General features: G+C 40.3%; 1 protein-coding gene across 3 annotated transcripts in view; it reads right to left on the bottom strand.

Moving 5' to 3' along the window:
- Positions 1–17,448, bottom strand: part of LOC124781406 (rab GTPase-binding effector protein 1) — a 200,779-nt gene that overhangs the window by 125,288 nt on the left and 58,043 nt on the right. For all 3 annotated transcript variants that reach the window (XM_047253858.1, XM_047253860.1, XM_047253859.1), the window contains exon 3: positions 13,565–13,744. In XM_047253858.1, the coding sequence (XP_047109814.1) occupies positions 13,565–13,744 (180 nt within the window). The remainder of the gene's footprint in view (positions 1–13,564; positions 13,745–17,448) is intronic.

Genomic DNA, 17,448 nt, shown 5'->3' with positions numbered 1-17,448 from the left:
AGCCCCTTCCCTGCTCCCATTCCAGCACTACACAGACATCATTCCATCAACACACCCATTTTCTGCTACTCCCCCCCCCCCCCCCCGCCCACCTCTCCCCTGCCCACTGCCCAACCTGCAGCACTTCACTGGCCACCATCCACACCATACTATCCCTCCCCCTTCCCGCCCCAGCTTCCTCCTTTCCCCCACCCAGTCGCCACTCCCATCATGCACAGGTGCTGCTGCTTGCAGTATGGTTTCAGTTGGCTGAGACTGCAGTCGTGTGTGTGTGTGTGTGTGTGTGTGTGTGTGTGCGCGCACATGTGTGTCTATTGTTGACAAAGGCCATTGGCAAAAGCTTTAAGTGCGAAAATCTTTTTGTTGTGCCCATCTGCGACTCAGTATCTCTGCTATTTGGTGAGTGGCAACTTTCCGTCTCATAATATTGTTACATTCCATTCTGGATTTTCCATTGTTTGAAATCATTATCAGTACACCCACTATCCCTTCAGGTGGCATATGCTGTCATTGGATCAAAACCAACGTCATCTATCCACATGTACTAAATTTTCTTTTCCGACAGTGTAGCATATTAAGTTTTGTCAAGAAACCCATGCCCACAAACTTACCATTTGGATGAGAAATAAGTTTGAGGATAGGATTGCTTCTGAATCTCTCACTTCACAGTACACAAACAAACTGATAAGAGGGCATCGTCGGTCCCTGTGGCAGTTATGCCATCATATACCATTTTCAACTGACTAAAAAACCATTGTGAGAAACTGGTATCCACAACTAGGAGGGCTGACTGTGGAGCTTTACGGACAAGCCACTTTGAAGGGGGTGTCCTCTGTCACATAGAAGAGAACCTAATGATGAATACTCAAAACACTGCCCATGCCATGGGTTCCTGTGAAGCACACAGGTCAGAGTCAATGTCTCTACTGTGTGCATATGGTATGCACAGTGGGAGAGTTAAAAGTAATCCTATCTTCAAATTTTTACATGCAAATGACATTTCCAGACATGGGTTCCTCATAAAAACTTTATCTATTAAGCCCCTCTCCCCCACCCCCCACCACCAACAACAACCCTTAAAAACCTGTTAGGAGAATTGTGAAGTACACTGTACATAGACACTAAAAGTCATCACGCAGGAAAAAGAGAGAATGATATGCAGACAATTGCTCTCAAATAGTTAGCAAGAAAAATCTTAAAAGACCCTTGTCAGATAGGACAAGATGAAAAGAAGAGGAGAAACAACCATGTAAAAGAAAAAGGTGTGAACTAAAAATTACAACAACAGAAATGGTTAGATGAATGAGCGGAGAGGTGTACTGGTAGACAAGCTGTAAATCTGGTTTCGGAGCATAGTTTTGCAGTTGAGCTGGTACTCGTAACATTCTTGTGAAATAATCTTGATCATCTTGAGCTCCGCAACTCTTCTTGGTAACATTAATACAAAAACACCACAGCTTTTCTAATACATATTTATTATGTCAACAGACAAGGCTATTTTTGGCAACATGATGATCCGTCACGGAATAGTAATTTGCATCAGTACAGTTGTAGCGGTTTGTTAGTAATGTTTCTGTGAAAGACGAAAATTCAGTCTGAATTCCAATTAGGCTCACAGTGCTAATCTTGGACTGTTAGCTGAACACATGATGTGTAGAAGTTCCACCTGACTAACTTATATCAACACCAAAATTTTAAAAACGAAAAAAAGGAAGACAATATATTGCCACAGTGAATGAAGTAATAATATCCCAGTAACTGTAGTGGGTTACATGCAGCAATGACTGTAACACTCCAGCTGTGTGGCAGTTTACAAGAGTTGATAAAAATACTACAGTGTAGTAACACGGTTCACGATTTCCGTCGCACTTCACATAGCGTAGACCGGGAACTGTCTCCTAGGCATGCCCGATGTGAACTGACTGGGCACGGCCCGTGCTGCCTGAGTTGTTGTTGTCGTTCCACCGGCAGAGGTCGCGGCCGAATTCTCGCGTGCCCTCTGGTGGACGGGACTCTACTTGCGGCAACTAGCGTCCGTGACGCGCTGTGCCGATGTGCGCCTCCCGCGATCTTTCTGCACTCCTCCTTCGGGGAGTGAAGCCACCGTGATCCACTGCATCGGGAGGTGGAGCGTCTTGCAGGAGCGATGACCTCCACATCCTTCGGAAGGCTGGAGTCGAGGGGATCTGCCAACCCTCAAGCCATAACCTTCGAATAAGGCTGGAAGTGACCCACACGAAGAGGCCCATGTCGTCCCACCACCGGAGCCCGGGACAGAGCGGGAGACAAGCCGTCGAACTCTGGATCCTTGTCCACCTTGGGAGGGGCAAGCCCCAGTGGCGGGGACGATGGGGAAGGGACGACCACAGGTGAACCAGCCTCCTGAGAAACCGGACCTGCGAGGGGGGCCGGCTCTTGTTGGGGCATCTCTAACGATGGCGATGGTGGTGCTGTAGCTGCTGGAGGCTGCCAAGGCTGAGAACCATTGCAGTGTGGCAGAGTCACAGGCGGGAGGGGCAGTAGCGTCCTCTGAGAAACCAACAAGGGTGCCGGCAATGGAGAAGGCGGGCCCGAGGGGTCGGAGGTTGGGTGCCCAAACATGAACGTAGCTGATTTTGGTGACGACGTACCTCCCGGTCCCCCGCCTGCAAGGTATAGAGCCAGTGGCCATTGCAGCGCAGGACCACCGACAGTATCCAACGTGGATTACGACCAAACCCACGTGCCCAGACCGACATACCCGGTGGAAAGCCGGGTACTCCATTTTGCGAAGACTGGCGAGGACCAGGCCGAACGAGGTGCAGCAGAGTCATAGGTTGGCGCCCGTGGAGGAGCTTTGCAGGGCTGCGTTCTCCCATTGGTGTGGTCCGGTATGCCGTCAGGAAAAACGTCAACGCCTCCTCCACAGGAAATTCGTGCACATACTTTTTCACCTGCATCTTAAATGTATGTACCCAGCATTGCAATGTACGTTCAGCAATTAAAGGAGTATTAAATAACCGACTCCTTATGCATATTAGAAGAAAGAATATTGTACCTTTTTGATAGCAAATTAACTACAGTAAAGCCTTGTGCAAAATGAGTGCCATACTTTTTGAATTCTGACCACAAGCAAAAGCAAATTTCTCAGCTATGTTTACACTGTTCTATTTTTAAAAAAAAGCTAACTGATTGTGACTATTAATTTGTGGTCCATAATTTTAGAACAGAAATCAAATGGCATCAAAGTAGCAGCAGGGTGCTACACTAAGAAGTGTTAAGTCTATTTCAGCTACTGTAAAGATTACGGCCAGAGTTTGCAACATAAAGAGTGGCATCTTTTTTCAGGATAATGCATCTGCCCAAAAACACATGTTGACAACAGAGACACTACAGAGCATTAAATATCCACCCTATTCACCAGATTTGATATTTTCTACTTTCCACATATACATTTATACAAGAATGTGAAGATGTCATGGTAACCATAGATGCCTATTTTGCATGCCTTCTACAAGTATGTACTTCAAGAATAGTACAGGGCATGCCAAAACTGACTACAAGATTGATATTGCCACCAAATGCAAGTAGTATGCAGACATGATTTTGACCAATACAGACCAAAGCACAGTAGTCAGAATATAGCAGTCCCCAACCACCTCGTCAATGACAATCCGTAGCATTATGTATTAACATTAGAGAGTTACATATGAAATGACTGGTTCATCCATTCAAATTATTGAACTTTACTATCAAGTGATTTAAATAAGGGTGTAATTCTGCACCATTTAATTGGTAATGAACAGTAATAACCATAATTTTTTTCCAAACTTGATAACAGCAGATGATGGCAATGTTCACTCGCACAATTGGGATAATAACAAAAATGTTAGTAACTGAACTGAAGAAAAGCCACTCTTACCAAACCAGGAAGTTCACAGTATGGGGTGGACTTTGTTCATTTGGCATTTCAGGACTAGCTTCTTAAGATGCCAACAGGCATGCTCTTACACTAGATTCCAATATTAAATGAAAATTATCAATTAATATCTTCTTCTCGAAAGCACCAATGCCACACTGACAGTGCAACACTCCATACAATGCAAACATCAATGACAAGGTATGTCATACAGAGTGACTCAGCTGCTCCAACCATTGTCATTTTATACAACCCGCAATTTTAGAGCTGGCCTTCATAAACTGCATGTGAGATTGTCATAGTATCTCACTTGCTATAAGCAAACTATTATTCCCACAGAAATAATGAGCAGGACTTTTTTTTTTTTTTTTTAGGCAATTTAACATAGTTAAATTTTATGGTGGGATACGTTTTCTCTGGAGGCCACAGCTTTCAAGTTATTTGAGAAAAACATACAAAAGTGACCTTCAAACGCACCTCCACCCCACATTCACCCCTCACCCTTCAGGATTTCTAGTATGTTGTTGGTGACACTCCCTCCAACCACCGTACAAAAATTTCAGAGTACACAAACTGGTTCCAATATTTGACCTTTTTTGGTCTCTACTGACTGGACTATTTCACCACCAGCACAGTCAGCTACTTTGTTAATGTTATTAATTTAAGTGTGTCCATGAGTGTAATGAAAGAAAAACAGCTTTTGTAAATATGGCACCAAAACTAATTACATTGACAATCTGATTCAAAGTCAACACTTACAAGATTAGGAATTTTGTAGCCAGAAGGCCTGATAAATATAACAATACAATTGTTTCTTTCATGCTGTTAAAATTCACAAAGCTATTAAGTAAGATTTACACAAACGTCAATTTCACAATTTGTAAGCACTCGACTAACAAGGAAATGGTCCAATAAGACATGTCGAAACCTACTCTGAAATTTTTTTACACAGGAAGAAGGCAACGAAAGAACTCTACTGTCAAAATTTTAACTGCTGAGAGGCCCTGCAAGTATTGCAAAAAATAAATGAAAATTCTCAAATTCTTAGCGCACCAGGCGGCGGTAGTAATGAAACGTGACGCAATCCAATCATAACTTGTAAAAAACGTTTCACGTTACTGTTCGTTGATAGTTTCTCGACACTACAGTACACAGTTATTATTCTCTCAAATTAGTCACTCAAGTAACATCTATTACAAATTACCAGTTGCTTTTTGCAGTATTGTTAAGTATTGACAATACAAATAAAGCTGAATTAATATTTATTGTGCTTTCATAAGGCATGCCTGCTAACAGTACCTTTTTTCTTCCAGTTTCACAGTAATGTGGAATCCAATTAATGTCCTCAATTTAGCAATAACGAAATAAGAAGAACATGGTTTCCAGCTGAAATCACCTACTTCTCCCGAGGACGTACATATGTGTCATTTGTTAGTTGATTTCCTTCACATTCATTCGAATGATATAGACATTTCGTTTGAAATTGTGGATACATTAGAAGAAATAGGAAATAATTGTGACAATTCCATGAATCATGGTTCGGACGATGTCATGTGTGCCAGTAGCAGTTCTGAAGAAGAATACCTTAAAAAAAAAAAAAAAAAAAAAAAAAAAAAAAAAAAAAAAAAAAAAAAAAAAAAAAAAAAAAAGGTACTGCAACAGCTTTCAGCAGCAAAGAAAAGGCATTGAAATATTGGTTAAACAAGGGAGGGGGAAAACGCTTGAAGTTATACAGCATGAAAAGGCATTTTCATTTTGTAAAATCGGAGCCTGAACTGTACAAATGGAAAAACGAATTATGTGACATAAGAAATATGTCACCACGGACCTTGCCGTTGGTGGGGAGGCTTGCGTGCCTCAGCGATACAGATAGCCGTACCGTAGGTGCAACCACAACGGAGGGGTATCTGTTGAGAGACCAGACAAACGTGTGGTTCCTGAAGAGGGGCAGCAGCCTTTTCAGTAGTTGCAAGGGCAACAGTCTGGATAATTGACTGATTTGGCCTTGTAACATTAACCAAAACGGCCTTGCTGTGCTGGTACTGCGAACGGCTGAAAGCAAGGGGAAACTACAGCCGTAATTTTTCCCGAGGGCATGCAGCTTTACTGTATGATTAAATGATGATGGCGTACTCTTGGGTAAAATATTACGGAGGTAAAATAGTCCCCCATTCGGATCTCCGGGCGGGGACTACTCAAGAGGATGTCATTATCAGGAGAAAGAAAACTGGCGTTCTACGGATCGGAGCGTGGAATGTCAGATCCCTTAATCGGGCAGGTAGGTTAGAAAATTTAAAAAGGGAAATGGATAGGTTAAAGTTAGATATAGTGGGAATTAGTGAAGTTCGGTGGCAGGAGGAACAAGACTTCTGGTCAGGTGACTACAGGGTTATAAACACAAAATCAAATAGGGGTAATGCAGGAGTAGGTTTAATAATGAATAGGAAAATAGGAATGCGGGTAAGCTACTACAAACAGCATAGTGAACGCATCATTGTGGCCAAGATAGATACGAAGCCCACACCTACTACAGTAGTACAAGTTTATATGCCAACTAGCTCTGCAGATGACAAAGAAATTGAAGAAATGTATGATGAAATAAAAGAAATTATTAAGATTGTGAAGGGAGACGAAAATTTAATAGTCATGGGTGACTGGAATTAGAGTGTAGGAAAAGGGAGAGAAGGAAACATAGTAGGTGAATATGGATTGGGGCTAAGAAATGAAAGAGGAAGCCGCCTTGTAGAATTTTGCACAGAGCACAACATAATCATAACTAACACTTGGTTTAAGAATCATGAAAGAAGACTGTATACATGGAAGAACCCTGGAGATACTAAAAGGTATCAGATAGATTATATAATGGTAAGACAGAGATTTAGGAACCAGGTTTTAAATTGTAAGACATTTCCAGGGGCAGATGTAGACTCTGACCACAATCTATTGGTTATGACCTGTAGATTAAAACTGAAGAAACTGCAAAAAGTTGGGAATTTAAGGAGATGGGACCTGCATAAACTGAAAGAACCAGAGGTTGTAGAGAGTTTCAGGGAGAGCATAAGGGAACAATTGACAGGAATGGGGGAACGAAATACAGTAGAAGAAGAACGGGTAGCTTTGAGGGATGAAGTAGCGAAGGCAGCAGAGGATCAAGTAGGTAAAAAGACGAGGGCTAGTAGAAATCCTTGGGTAACAGAAGAAATATTGAATTTAATTGATGAAAGGAGAAAATATAAAAATGCAGTAAATGAAACAGGCAAAAAGGAATACAAACATCTCAAAACTGAGATCGACAGGAAGTGCAAAATGGCTAAGCAGGGATGGCTAGAGGACAAATGTAAGGATGTAGAGGCCTATCTCTCTAGGGGTAAGATAGATACTGCCTACATGAAAATTAAAGAGACCTTTGGAGATAAGAGAATCACTTGCATGAACATCAAGAGCTCAGATGGAAACCCAGTTCTAAGCAAAGAAGGGAAAGCAGAAAGGTGGAAGGAGTATATAGAGGGTCTATACAAGGGTGATGTACTTGAGGACAATATTATGGAGATGGAAGAGGATGTAGATGACGATGAAATGGGAGATATGATACTGCGTGAAGAGTTTGACAGAGCACTGAAAGACCTGAGTCGAAACAAGGCCCCCGGAGTAGACAACATTCCATTGGAACTACTGATGGCCTTGGGAGAGCCAGTCCTGACAAAACTCTACCATCTGGTGAGCAAGATGTATGAAACAGGCGAAATACCCTCAGACTTCAAGAAGAACATAATAATTCCAATCCCAAAGAAAGCAGGTGTTGACAGATGTGAAAATTACCGAACTATCAGCTTAATAAGTCACAGCTGCAAAATACTAACACGAATTCTTTACAGACGAATGGAAAAACTAGTAGAAGCCAACCTCGGGGAAGATCAGTTTGGATTCCGTAGAAACACTGGAACACGTGAGGCAATACTGACCTTACGACTTATCTTAGAAGAAAGATTAAGGAAAGGCAAACCTACGTTTCTAGCATTTGTAGACTTAGAGAAAGCTTTTGACAATGTTGACTGGAATACTCTCTTTCAAATTCTGAAGGTGGCAGGGGTAAAATACAGGGAGCGAAAGGCTATTTACAATTTGTACAGAAACCAGATGGCAGTTATAAGAATCGAGGGGCATGAAAGGGAAGCAGTGGTTGGGAAGGGAGTAAGACAGGGTTGTAGCCTCTCCCCGATGTTGTTCAATCTGTATATTGAGCAAGCAGTAAAGGAAACAAAAGAAAAATTCGGAGTAGGTATTAAAATCCATGGAGAAGAAATAAAAACTTTGAGGTTCGCCGATGACATTGTAATTCTGTCAGAGACAGCAAAGGACTTGGAAGAGCAGTTGAATGGAATGGACAGTGTCTTGAAAGGAGGATACAAGATGAACATCAACAAAATCAAGACAAGGATAATGGAATGTAGTCTAATTAAGTCGGGTGATGCTGAGGGAATTAGATTAGGAAATGAGGCACTTAAAGTAGTAAAGGAGTTTTGCTATTTGGGGAGCAAAATAACTGATGATGGTCGAAGTAGAGAGGATAAAATGTAGGCTGGCAATGGCAAGGAAAGCGTTTCTGAAGAAGAGAAATTTGTTAACATCCAGTATTGATTTAAGTGTCAGGAAGTCATTTCTGAAAGTATTCGTATGGAGTGTAGCCATGTATGGAAGTGAAACATGGACAATAAATAGTTTGGACAAGAAGAGAATAGAAGCTTTCGAAATGTGGTGCTACAGAAGAATGCTGAAGATTAGATGGGTAGATCACATAACTAATGAGGAAGTATTGAATAGGATTGGGGAGAAGAGAAGTTTGTGGCACAACTTGACCAGAAGAAGGGATCGGTTGGTGGGACATGTTCTGAGGCATCAAGGGATCACCAATTTAGTATTGGAGGGCAGCGTGGAGGGTAAAAATCGTAGAGGGAGACCAAGAGATGAATACACTAAGCAGATTCAGAAGGATGTAGGTTGCAGTAGGTACTGGGAGATGAAAAAGCTTGCACAGGATAGAGTAGCATGGAGAGCTGCATCAAACCAGTCTCGGGACTGAAGACCACAAGAACAACAACAACAACAACAACAACAACAACAACAAGAAATGTGCCAAACAGAAACACAAAACCATATGAACTGCTTGTGAGAGGTTATGCACCAATACTGATGGAGATCTATGACACTGGGCCCTCCGAATTGTATCTGATATTAACATTGTTAATTTCCAGGCTTCATCGACCTAGCTACACAGGTTCAAGAAATTACAAAGAATAGGAAGTTGCAAAATTATGAAGTTTATGTCATGTAAACGTGTATAGTAGCTGCCAGTGAAAGACAATGCTATAGAGAAATTCATAGCTAACGTAAAGACTAAACTTGCCGTTATCCCTGCAACTGCTGTTTATAACGCTGATCAGTCAGATTTCATGAAAGAACTGCGCGCAAACAACACTTCATCATTTCGGGGTAAAAAAAAAAAGACGGAGTCAGTTGCCCAATCAATGAATGCAGTGACACATTCATATACGATAATGCCAGTGAGAAGTATGAGTGGTTTACTGTTTCCGCAGCTGTACATCTGTCTTCAAGAACTGCAAGGCAAATTAGGACCAAAAACAGAAAATGGGCTGTCTAGTTGCATAAATCTTGTGGTGGCAAGACAGAAGACAATGGAGAGGCTTATGTTCCAAACAAACCCAGCCAGAGGCTGAAAACTGTCCATGATGATGATGATGATGATGATGATGATGATGATGAGTTGCAAAAATCTTTTAATTGACGTATCAAAATCTGGAAAAATGGGAAAGAATAATTTTCAACATTTCATTCAAAACATATTCCTACCAGCTGCAGAAACTAATTCATTGCTTTTGTTGGATACATGGTCTGGACATAACGATGACTTCGTTTCTGTGGAGGACGACGAAAAATCTGTAGATGTAATGTGGATTCTGCCTGGAACTACTACTGCAATTCAACCTCTCGATAAGAATTTTTTCAACAGTGGAAAGCATTTTTCAAGAAATTATCAGATAACATGATTTCCAATACCTCTCTCTTATTTCAGGTTCATCAGCAGAACAGTATTCTTAAGCTCCAGTCATTTGTGCATTACCAGTTTTCTTCACCACGCTTTATGAATTTGATCAAGTATGCCTGGTACGCAGCGCAATATATAGAACGATGGCCAGGACCATTTCTGACTCCATCTCAGTTCTGTCTAAATAAAACTGGTGGTTACTGCGAAGTAAGGTGGTACAAGACAAATGTTTGTTTTTGTCATTCAATAGACCCTTTGCATTTTTGTGATGACTACAGGGAATAAACAAATAATTGTTTCACTGATAGTCAAATGTACAACATTCAAACATAATTACAAGGAATGGCCTACAGGAATTATAGTACTGCCAAGACACATTTCATTTCAACAAATTACAAGTCCTCATTGATGGACATGGTCTGTGACATCAGACACTGCCATAATTTTATTTTCTCTGCTAGCCACTTTTATCAGAATTACACGTGCAAGAATTGAACTGTCGATATGAAGTTATTCAAAAAAAATGTTTGTATAATTTAAGCCAGGTTTTCACCGGAGCCAACACGCATGAGCAAAGGAGAATTCTGTCTGGTGTACACCATATGCCTCTTGCACGTCTGTCAACTGGACACCACCACAGCTATTTTTGTGTCCCTAACCTTCCCCAGTTACCTAATCGGAAAATGGAGACCTGCCATTTAACGTGGAATCTGAACCACATATCTTTCGTGGCCACTCCAATATCTGTGAGAAGTGAATGCTTGGTTAAAAATCATTGTGAAAAAGTTGTGGTCTAAATGGGATTTAATCCCACACTCTCTGAATGAAGAAGCGTGTGCTTTGCCACTAGGCCATTTTTGTTAAAAAAAGAGTGTATGACTATTAGACCCTACACACGTAGTGGAAATGCTAGCTGTGTCACCTCTTGAGATGACGTTCGACGTCGGTAGTTAGTGTTCTCTTTATAAATTTCCCTTCAATGGTAATGAGAAGCCAGGGAAAAATGGCAGCTGACATACAAGGACATTTTTGGACCAGTGCTAAGGATCTCCACGCATGTCATGCTTACATAGAAATTGAGACACTTAAATTCTTCCTTCCCTGTGCTATTTTGCATACTCCATCAACAACAGTGTGCTCGCCATGCAAAATAATAGCAAAGTTTCGCATTGTGGCTCTAACAAGATACAGTTCTATCCTGTATACCAAATACTAGCTCTAGAAACTAAAAGTAATAACACAGCATTCATAGGCAATGTTTGTTATCTCGTGTTCTCTTCCATTCCCTCTAGTTTAACGATTCTATCCATATACAAGCAAATGGTAGTGAATTTTCCACAAATGCTCATTCACACATGTTCACTTCCATTTGTTCCATTGTAAACCATGGTTTAGATGGTTAAAATTAGTGTCTGTGAACTCCAGATAATTCCGCTACGTGGCACTGCACGAGTGATTCACCGAATTGTGGGCTAGGTGGGCAGGGCTGTATAAACTGCTGTTATAAGCTGATCTTCATGTGGCAAAAATTTGTCAACTTCAACATATTTTACAAAACACTTGCAGTGCCTCTTAGCAGCTAAAATTTTGACAGTGCATTTCTTTCGTTGTCTTCTTCCTGTGTAAAAAATTTCAGAGTAAGTTTCGACATGTCTTACTGGAGCATTCCCTCGTAAGCTGGTGGCGTTATAATGCCAGTCAATGAAGACCAAACAAAGTCAAATGTTGGAGATAATTCATGTAGTCAAATATTTTGCACAGTAGTACGAGGGAATGAGTGGGGGCTGATTGTGGGAGTGGGGCCGTGTTTGAAGGTCACTTTTGTACATTTTTCTTGAATGACTAATACTACAGCCTCTATCAAAAATACATGTTTTTGGATAGGGTCTGCCTTTAGCAAAACACAATCTTGTTTTTTAATCCAAACATGTTTCATTGCAGTTCCAGCATCTTCAGTGGACTTTTATTTTTCATCTGTTACAGATAAAGAGTGTTCAGTGGAACATGTTTTGGTTAAAAAACAAAATTTTGTTTTGCTTAAGGCGGACCCTATCCAAAAACATATGTATTGTTAAAGCAAACACGGAAGAAAAGCGCTTCAACCCCAAGATGACTCTATTAAAAACTTATTTCAAAATTTAACTACATTAAATTTCCTACAAAAATATCCTGTTCATTTTTTCTGTAGGAGTAATATTTTGCACATACTGAGAGAGAGAATATGAAAATCTCACACTTGTTTTATGAAGGCCAGCTGTAGCATTGCAGGTTGCATAAAACAACAATGGTGTGGGCACCTGAATCACAAATGATGATCCTACTTGGTCTCCTCACCTGCAAATTTTGTAGCACTATGATTAATTATTATGACATCAGACTCTCTAGCAACATGTAAAGGAGTGACTGTGCTGAGAAAGTAACCACCATACAAATAATTCTGTACAGGCTTCACAAAAGCTTACATATTCGACTGATATAAAAGTTTTCCGAGTATCGTACCATGTCATAATGTAAAAAACTCTGCTGGAGAAACCAATGTTTTGGCCACGGCTACTGTGGTCCTCTTCTGGGTCATCAGTATACCAAGAAGAAGGCCACTGTAATTATGGCTGGAACAATGGTTTCTCCAGCATAGTTTTCAATATTACGACACAGTACAATACTCAGAAAACATATCTGAAGTGACTGACCATGGAAGCCTGCGAAATTATATACACATATCTGTTAAATGAAATTAAAACAATTTACTGTTATTACATATATAAGTTGTTGTTCATTCTGCCACACACTAGCTACATACTGGACAAATGATGGACAACTTCAATAGCCTAGAAGGTTATTCATAAAAAAGTGCCCTTTTTTTAAGTCTTAGACAATGAATATAGTTGTATTTAACTGATATCAAATTCGGTCATCTCATGATACAATGGAAAGGAAACTGACTGACAATGGCCATAGGGTCTCACTGGGATGACGCAAAAGCTGAGTATGCAGTAACAAGTACGCTCACCAATAATGAAAGTAAACTGTGTAGGATGGGCTTCATTTCACTGCATGAAAAGGAAATAGAAGACCTGGCATTTCAGAGCAGAATAATGTTTTGAAATGAGAAGAAACCATTCTCTGGTATTTTTAGGATTGTTTTTCAGACTAAACAGAGATGATGCATGAAATCTGTAAACCACACAGATTGGGTAATGATAATTTCACACTACAGTGAGCTCTGCTGCATGTTTGCAAAGGGAATGTGCAACAGAACAAATACAGGTGCGAAAAAATTATGAGAGGGAGCTTTCTCACAGAAGTGATAGTAAACATGTCAAGACGATGACAATGAAATCAGAGTGGTGGAACGTGATAGACTGGTAACGTGCGAAATCCAGGGAAAAGCATCTTTCTCTGACACACAACATATCTGCAATAGAGTAGCTCGTTGCATCTACAAAGTTAAAGAAAAATCAAGAAAATGCAGTAAGAGGTAAGTTTTGTTTTATTTGATGGTTATGCAACTTTTGTACTGATTAGTTGCATAAGGGTTACCTGGATAAGCAAAAACAAATACAAACGAATAACAAACTGTGTTGTATAAAGACAATTATTACCATGTACCAACTGCTGTAATGTAGCAATTTCTTCCTGGCATTTCCGCTCGGCCTGCTGCCCACTTTCCACGTGAAAGCCTGCCACAAGGAGCTGGCTTTTTGCTTCTCCTAACTCATCACTGAGCTTCTGATTTTCTTCTTTCAGTCTCTCTTGTTCTGCTGTACTCCTCTTTAGTTCTTCTGTAAAAATTAAAGATGGTCACAAATCACCACATTATATCATGCATTAGTTAAAACTGGAAGTATACACATAGAAAGTAACTCCAGAAAAGTTCAGCCATTGTACTGCAGCCATGATGATCAATAATATTCCTAGTGGCATCCACAAAAACCAAGGTTAGCAAGATAACAATATATTTTGATGAGTTGGAATGAAACATTCTTTCTGTAGATCTTTTGAGCTTCTGTGACGTCATGCGAAGCCAAACTTGCAACTGTAGCCAAAATCCACATACTCTCGGCTGTATGTAGCATGCAAGACAAATTGTGCAATGTACAGCTCTGCAGATTTATTCGAAAGTCAGTAATTTAAGGTGTGTAATCGTATAACTACACTCAGGAAGATTCCAAGGTATGGCCAATGGACTGGAATATGTACACTGCTAACACTTCCTATGCTGCCTCCAGCTGGCTTTTTGGCAACTTCTGTGATGATCTCCACAACAGTGCACGAATACAGTTCAAAGACTATAGGCAGAAAGTCAAACAAAAACACCTCATTTACATTTCCAACAAATGGAATTTATTGGCTTCAATTAAACCTCACCAAATCCATTTTTTCACTAAACATCACCGTCCAGCTAGCTACTTGCTTCGACAACCTAATTTGAGGCCTCTATCTACAGAGGATGTCCACACTTACTATAAGGCACACACCCTTAGGAAAATCGGAAAATGACTGACTAGCATTCAACATCTGATATGTGAGTGTCTTTTAATCGTGCCTGTCTGCAACTTGATGTGTCTTCTTTACAGTAAGTAGCAAGCTAGCTTTTCCTACATTGTCAACGGGAGGAACTGCTGAACATCCACTACACTCCCCCACTACAGATTCATCAGTGTCAACAGCAGTAAATTCATGATGCTCATCTAAACACAAGTCACGTGTGTTTAAAAACATAATTCTGGGTACATGTCTTCAAGCAAGGGGAGGCACACAGCAATCGGTCACAATCTTATTAGTTTTTATTACTCTTGCATATCTAGATCTCAGCTATAAATAGCCATGTTGAGTGCTCAAATATAAGAAAATCACAAGAATCAGAATTAATTTACTATACATAGAACCATACGTAAAACACCATGTTACCCAATAGCAGCTATCTATTCCAGTGTACATACCATCTGAGTTACAATCCAACAAACTAGTGATAGTACATGTCACCATACAATCTTATTGGTGTATAGACAGAAGGAAACTGAGGTGGTTGTTTATTGTTATGCAGACCCTAATGCCTCATCTGGCAAATCAATACTTCTTGTAATACATATGCTAATAAATTTTTCGTTCCCTATTTTATAGCAGAAAAGCACATTCCACTGAAGTATATTTTTTTTCTAAAATTTGTAACCTTTCTTTTCAATTGAACTGAATTCTTCTGGCAAGTTTGCAACTGTTAGTTGATCTTCTGATTGAACTGGTCCTAAGAAATCAGGTTGTTCAATGTTTTGCTTCTATAAGCTCATCAACTGTCAGCTCCTGACTGTATGAATCCAGCAGTTTTTGACCATCATCACCATACATGTCTGAATTTGTCTGATAAGATCGACCACCTCTTCAATTACATTATCAGGATCTGGTGCCGATTCCTCCTAGGTTTCAATGGTAAAGGAGGCGGGGAATTGGACACGGTTTTTTTCCAGACACCATTAAAAGTTTTTCATGAAATTTCATTCTAAGATCATCCAATAACTCTCTCTCAGGGCATACAAAACATTGAACTGCTTCCAAAAGTCTGTAACAGGTGCTCGTTATTTTGTGTCATAGGGAAATTTGAAGCTTGTAGAATTGTTTCTCTGTGAGTGTGACAAGCTGAGGCTTGGCAATACCACACTTATGTGGTCAACACACAAATGATGTGCAAACAATTCTAAGCCTTATATTGCTTAATCCAGCAGTCTTAATCACAATAATTGAAAATCCTCTTTGGTTCCAAACCTGTTAAATATAAATGAGAGCAATTCTCATCAACTGTTTTATGTAATATTCTGCCATGTTCAGGCACATGATTCACTATGGCAGCCGACACCGTAAGAGCACAATTCAGATATGCACAATAAATCAGTCATCTTTCTTAATTGTGGGTCGCCTGATCTAATTTGTTGTGGGACCAAAGGAAAGGATGAAAACAAATAAATTCTTTTAAATTCTGAACTTATTTTCTCTAAATTCCCAATGGATAGTTTCTTATTTAATGCCCAGATAAGAGAAACTGTCTTTCAAAAAATCTAAGAAATCAAATTCCACAATCGAATGCATATTTATGCACCCAAAGTACTATAAATGATCTATGGGGTAAAGCTCACTTGGGAAGATTATTCTGTTAACAAGTGTTGGATGTTGTTGTTGTTGTTGTTGTTGTTGTTGTGGTCTACAGTGCTGAGACTGGTTTGATGCTGCTCTCCATGCTACTCTATCCTATGCAAGATTCTTCATCTCCCAGTACTTACTGCAACCTACATCCTTCTGAATCTGCTTAGTGTATTCATCTCTCGGTCTCCCTCTACGATTTTTACCCTCCACACTGCCCTCCAATGCTAAATTTGTGATCCCCTGATGCCTCAGAACATGTTCTACCAACCAATCCCTTCTTCTAGTCAAGTTGTGCCACAAACTTCTCTTCTCCCCAATTCTATTCAATACCTCCTCATTAGTTATGTGATCTACCCATCAAATCTGCAGCATCCTTCTGTAGCACCACATTTCGAAAGCTTCTATTCTCTTCTTGTCCAAACTATTTATCGTCCATGTTTCATTTCCATACATGGCTACACTCCATATGAATACTTTCAGAAATGACTTCCTGACACTTAAATCAATACTCGATGCAAACAAATTTCTCTTCTTCAGAAACGCTTTCCTTGCCATTGCCAGTCTACATTTTATATCCTCTCTACTTCGACCATCATCAGTCATTTTGCTCCCCCAATAGCAAAATTCCTTTACTACTTTAAGTATCTCATGTGGATACCTATAATTAAACATAAGATTACTGTAGAACTGCAATTGGCTTTCCAAAGACTGTGCATCTTGCAAATGCGAATTAAAGTTGAATCCAAGATCCAAAAAAGTAAAGAAACTGAAAAAACAACGCAAGTTACGGAATTTACCTCACAAACTGTGAGCTGCTCAGAGCAAAAGCAGCAATATAGCACTAAAAGAGTTGAAACTTACTTGATTGATTCGGCGAAAACTGTGCCAGGCTGCCACCAACCTCACAACTCCAGAATGAGATTTTCACTTTGCAGCGGAATGTGCACTGATATGAAACTTCCTGGCAGATTAAAACTGTGTGTCGAACCGAGACTCGAACTCAGGACCTTTGTCTTTCGCAGGCAAGGTCCTGAGTTTGAGTCTCGGTCCAGCACACAGTTTTAATCTCCCAGGAAGTTTCATATCAGCGCACACTCCGCTGCAGAGTGAAAATCTCATTCTGGAAACATCCCTCAGGCTTTGGCTAAGCCATGTCTCCGCAATATCCTTTCTTCCAGGAGTGCTAGTTCCGCAAGGTTCGCAGGAGAGCTTTTGTGAAGTTTGGAAGGTAGTAGACGAGAAGTAAAGCTGTGAGGGTGGGGCATGAGTCGTACTTGGTAGAGCACTTGCCCACGAAAGGCAAAGGTCCCGAGTTCGAGTCTCGGTCCAGCACACAGTTTTAATCTGCCAG

This window comes from Schistocerca piceifrons, chromosome 1 (genome assembly GCF_021461385.2).
Source record: "Schistocerca piceifrons isolate TAMUIC-IGC-003096 chromosome 1, iqSchPice1.1, whole genome shotgun sequence".
Lineage (NCBI taxonomy): Eukaryota > Metazoa > Arthropoda > Insecta > Orthoptera > Acrididae > Schistocerca > Schistocerca piceifrons.
Note: the sequence above shows the minus strand (reverse complement) of the source record. Positions and strands in the feature narration are given on the sequence as shown.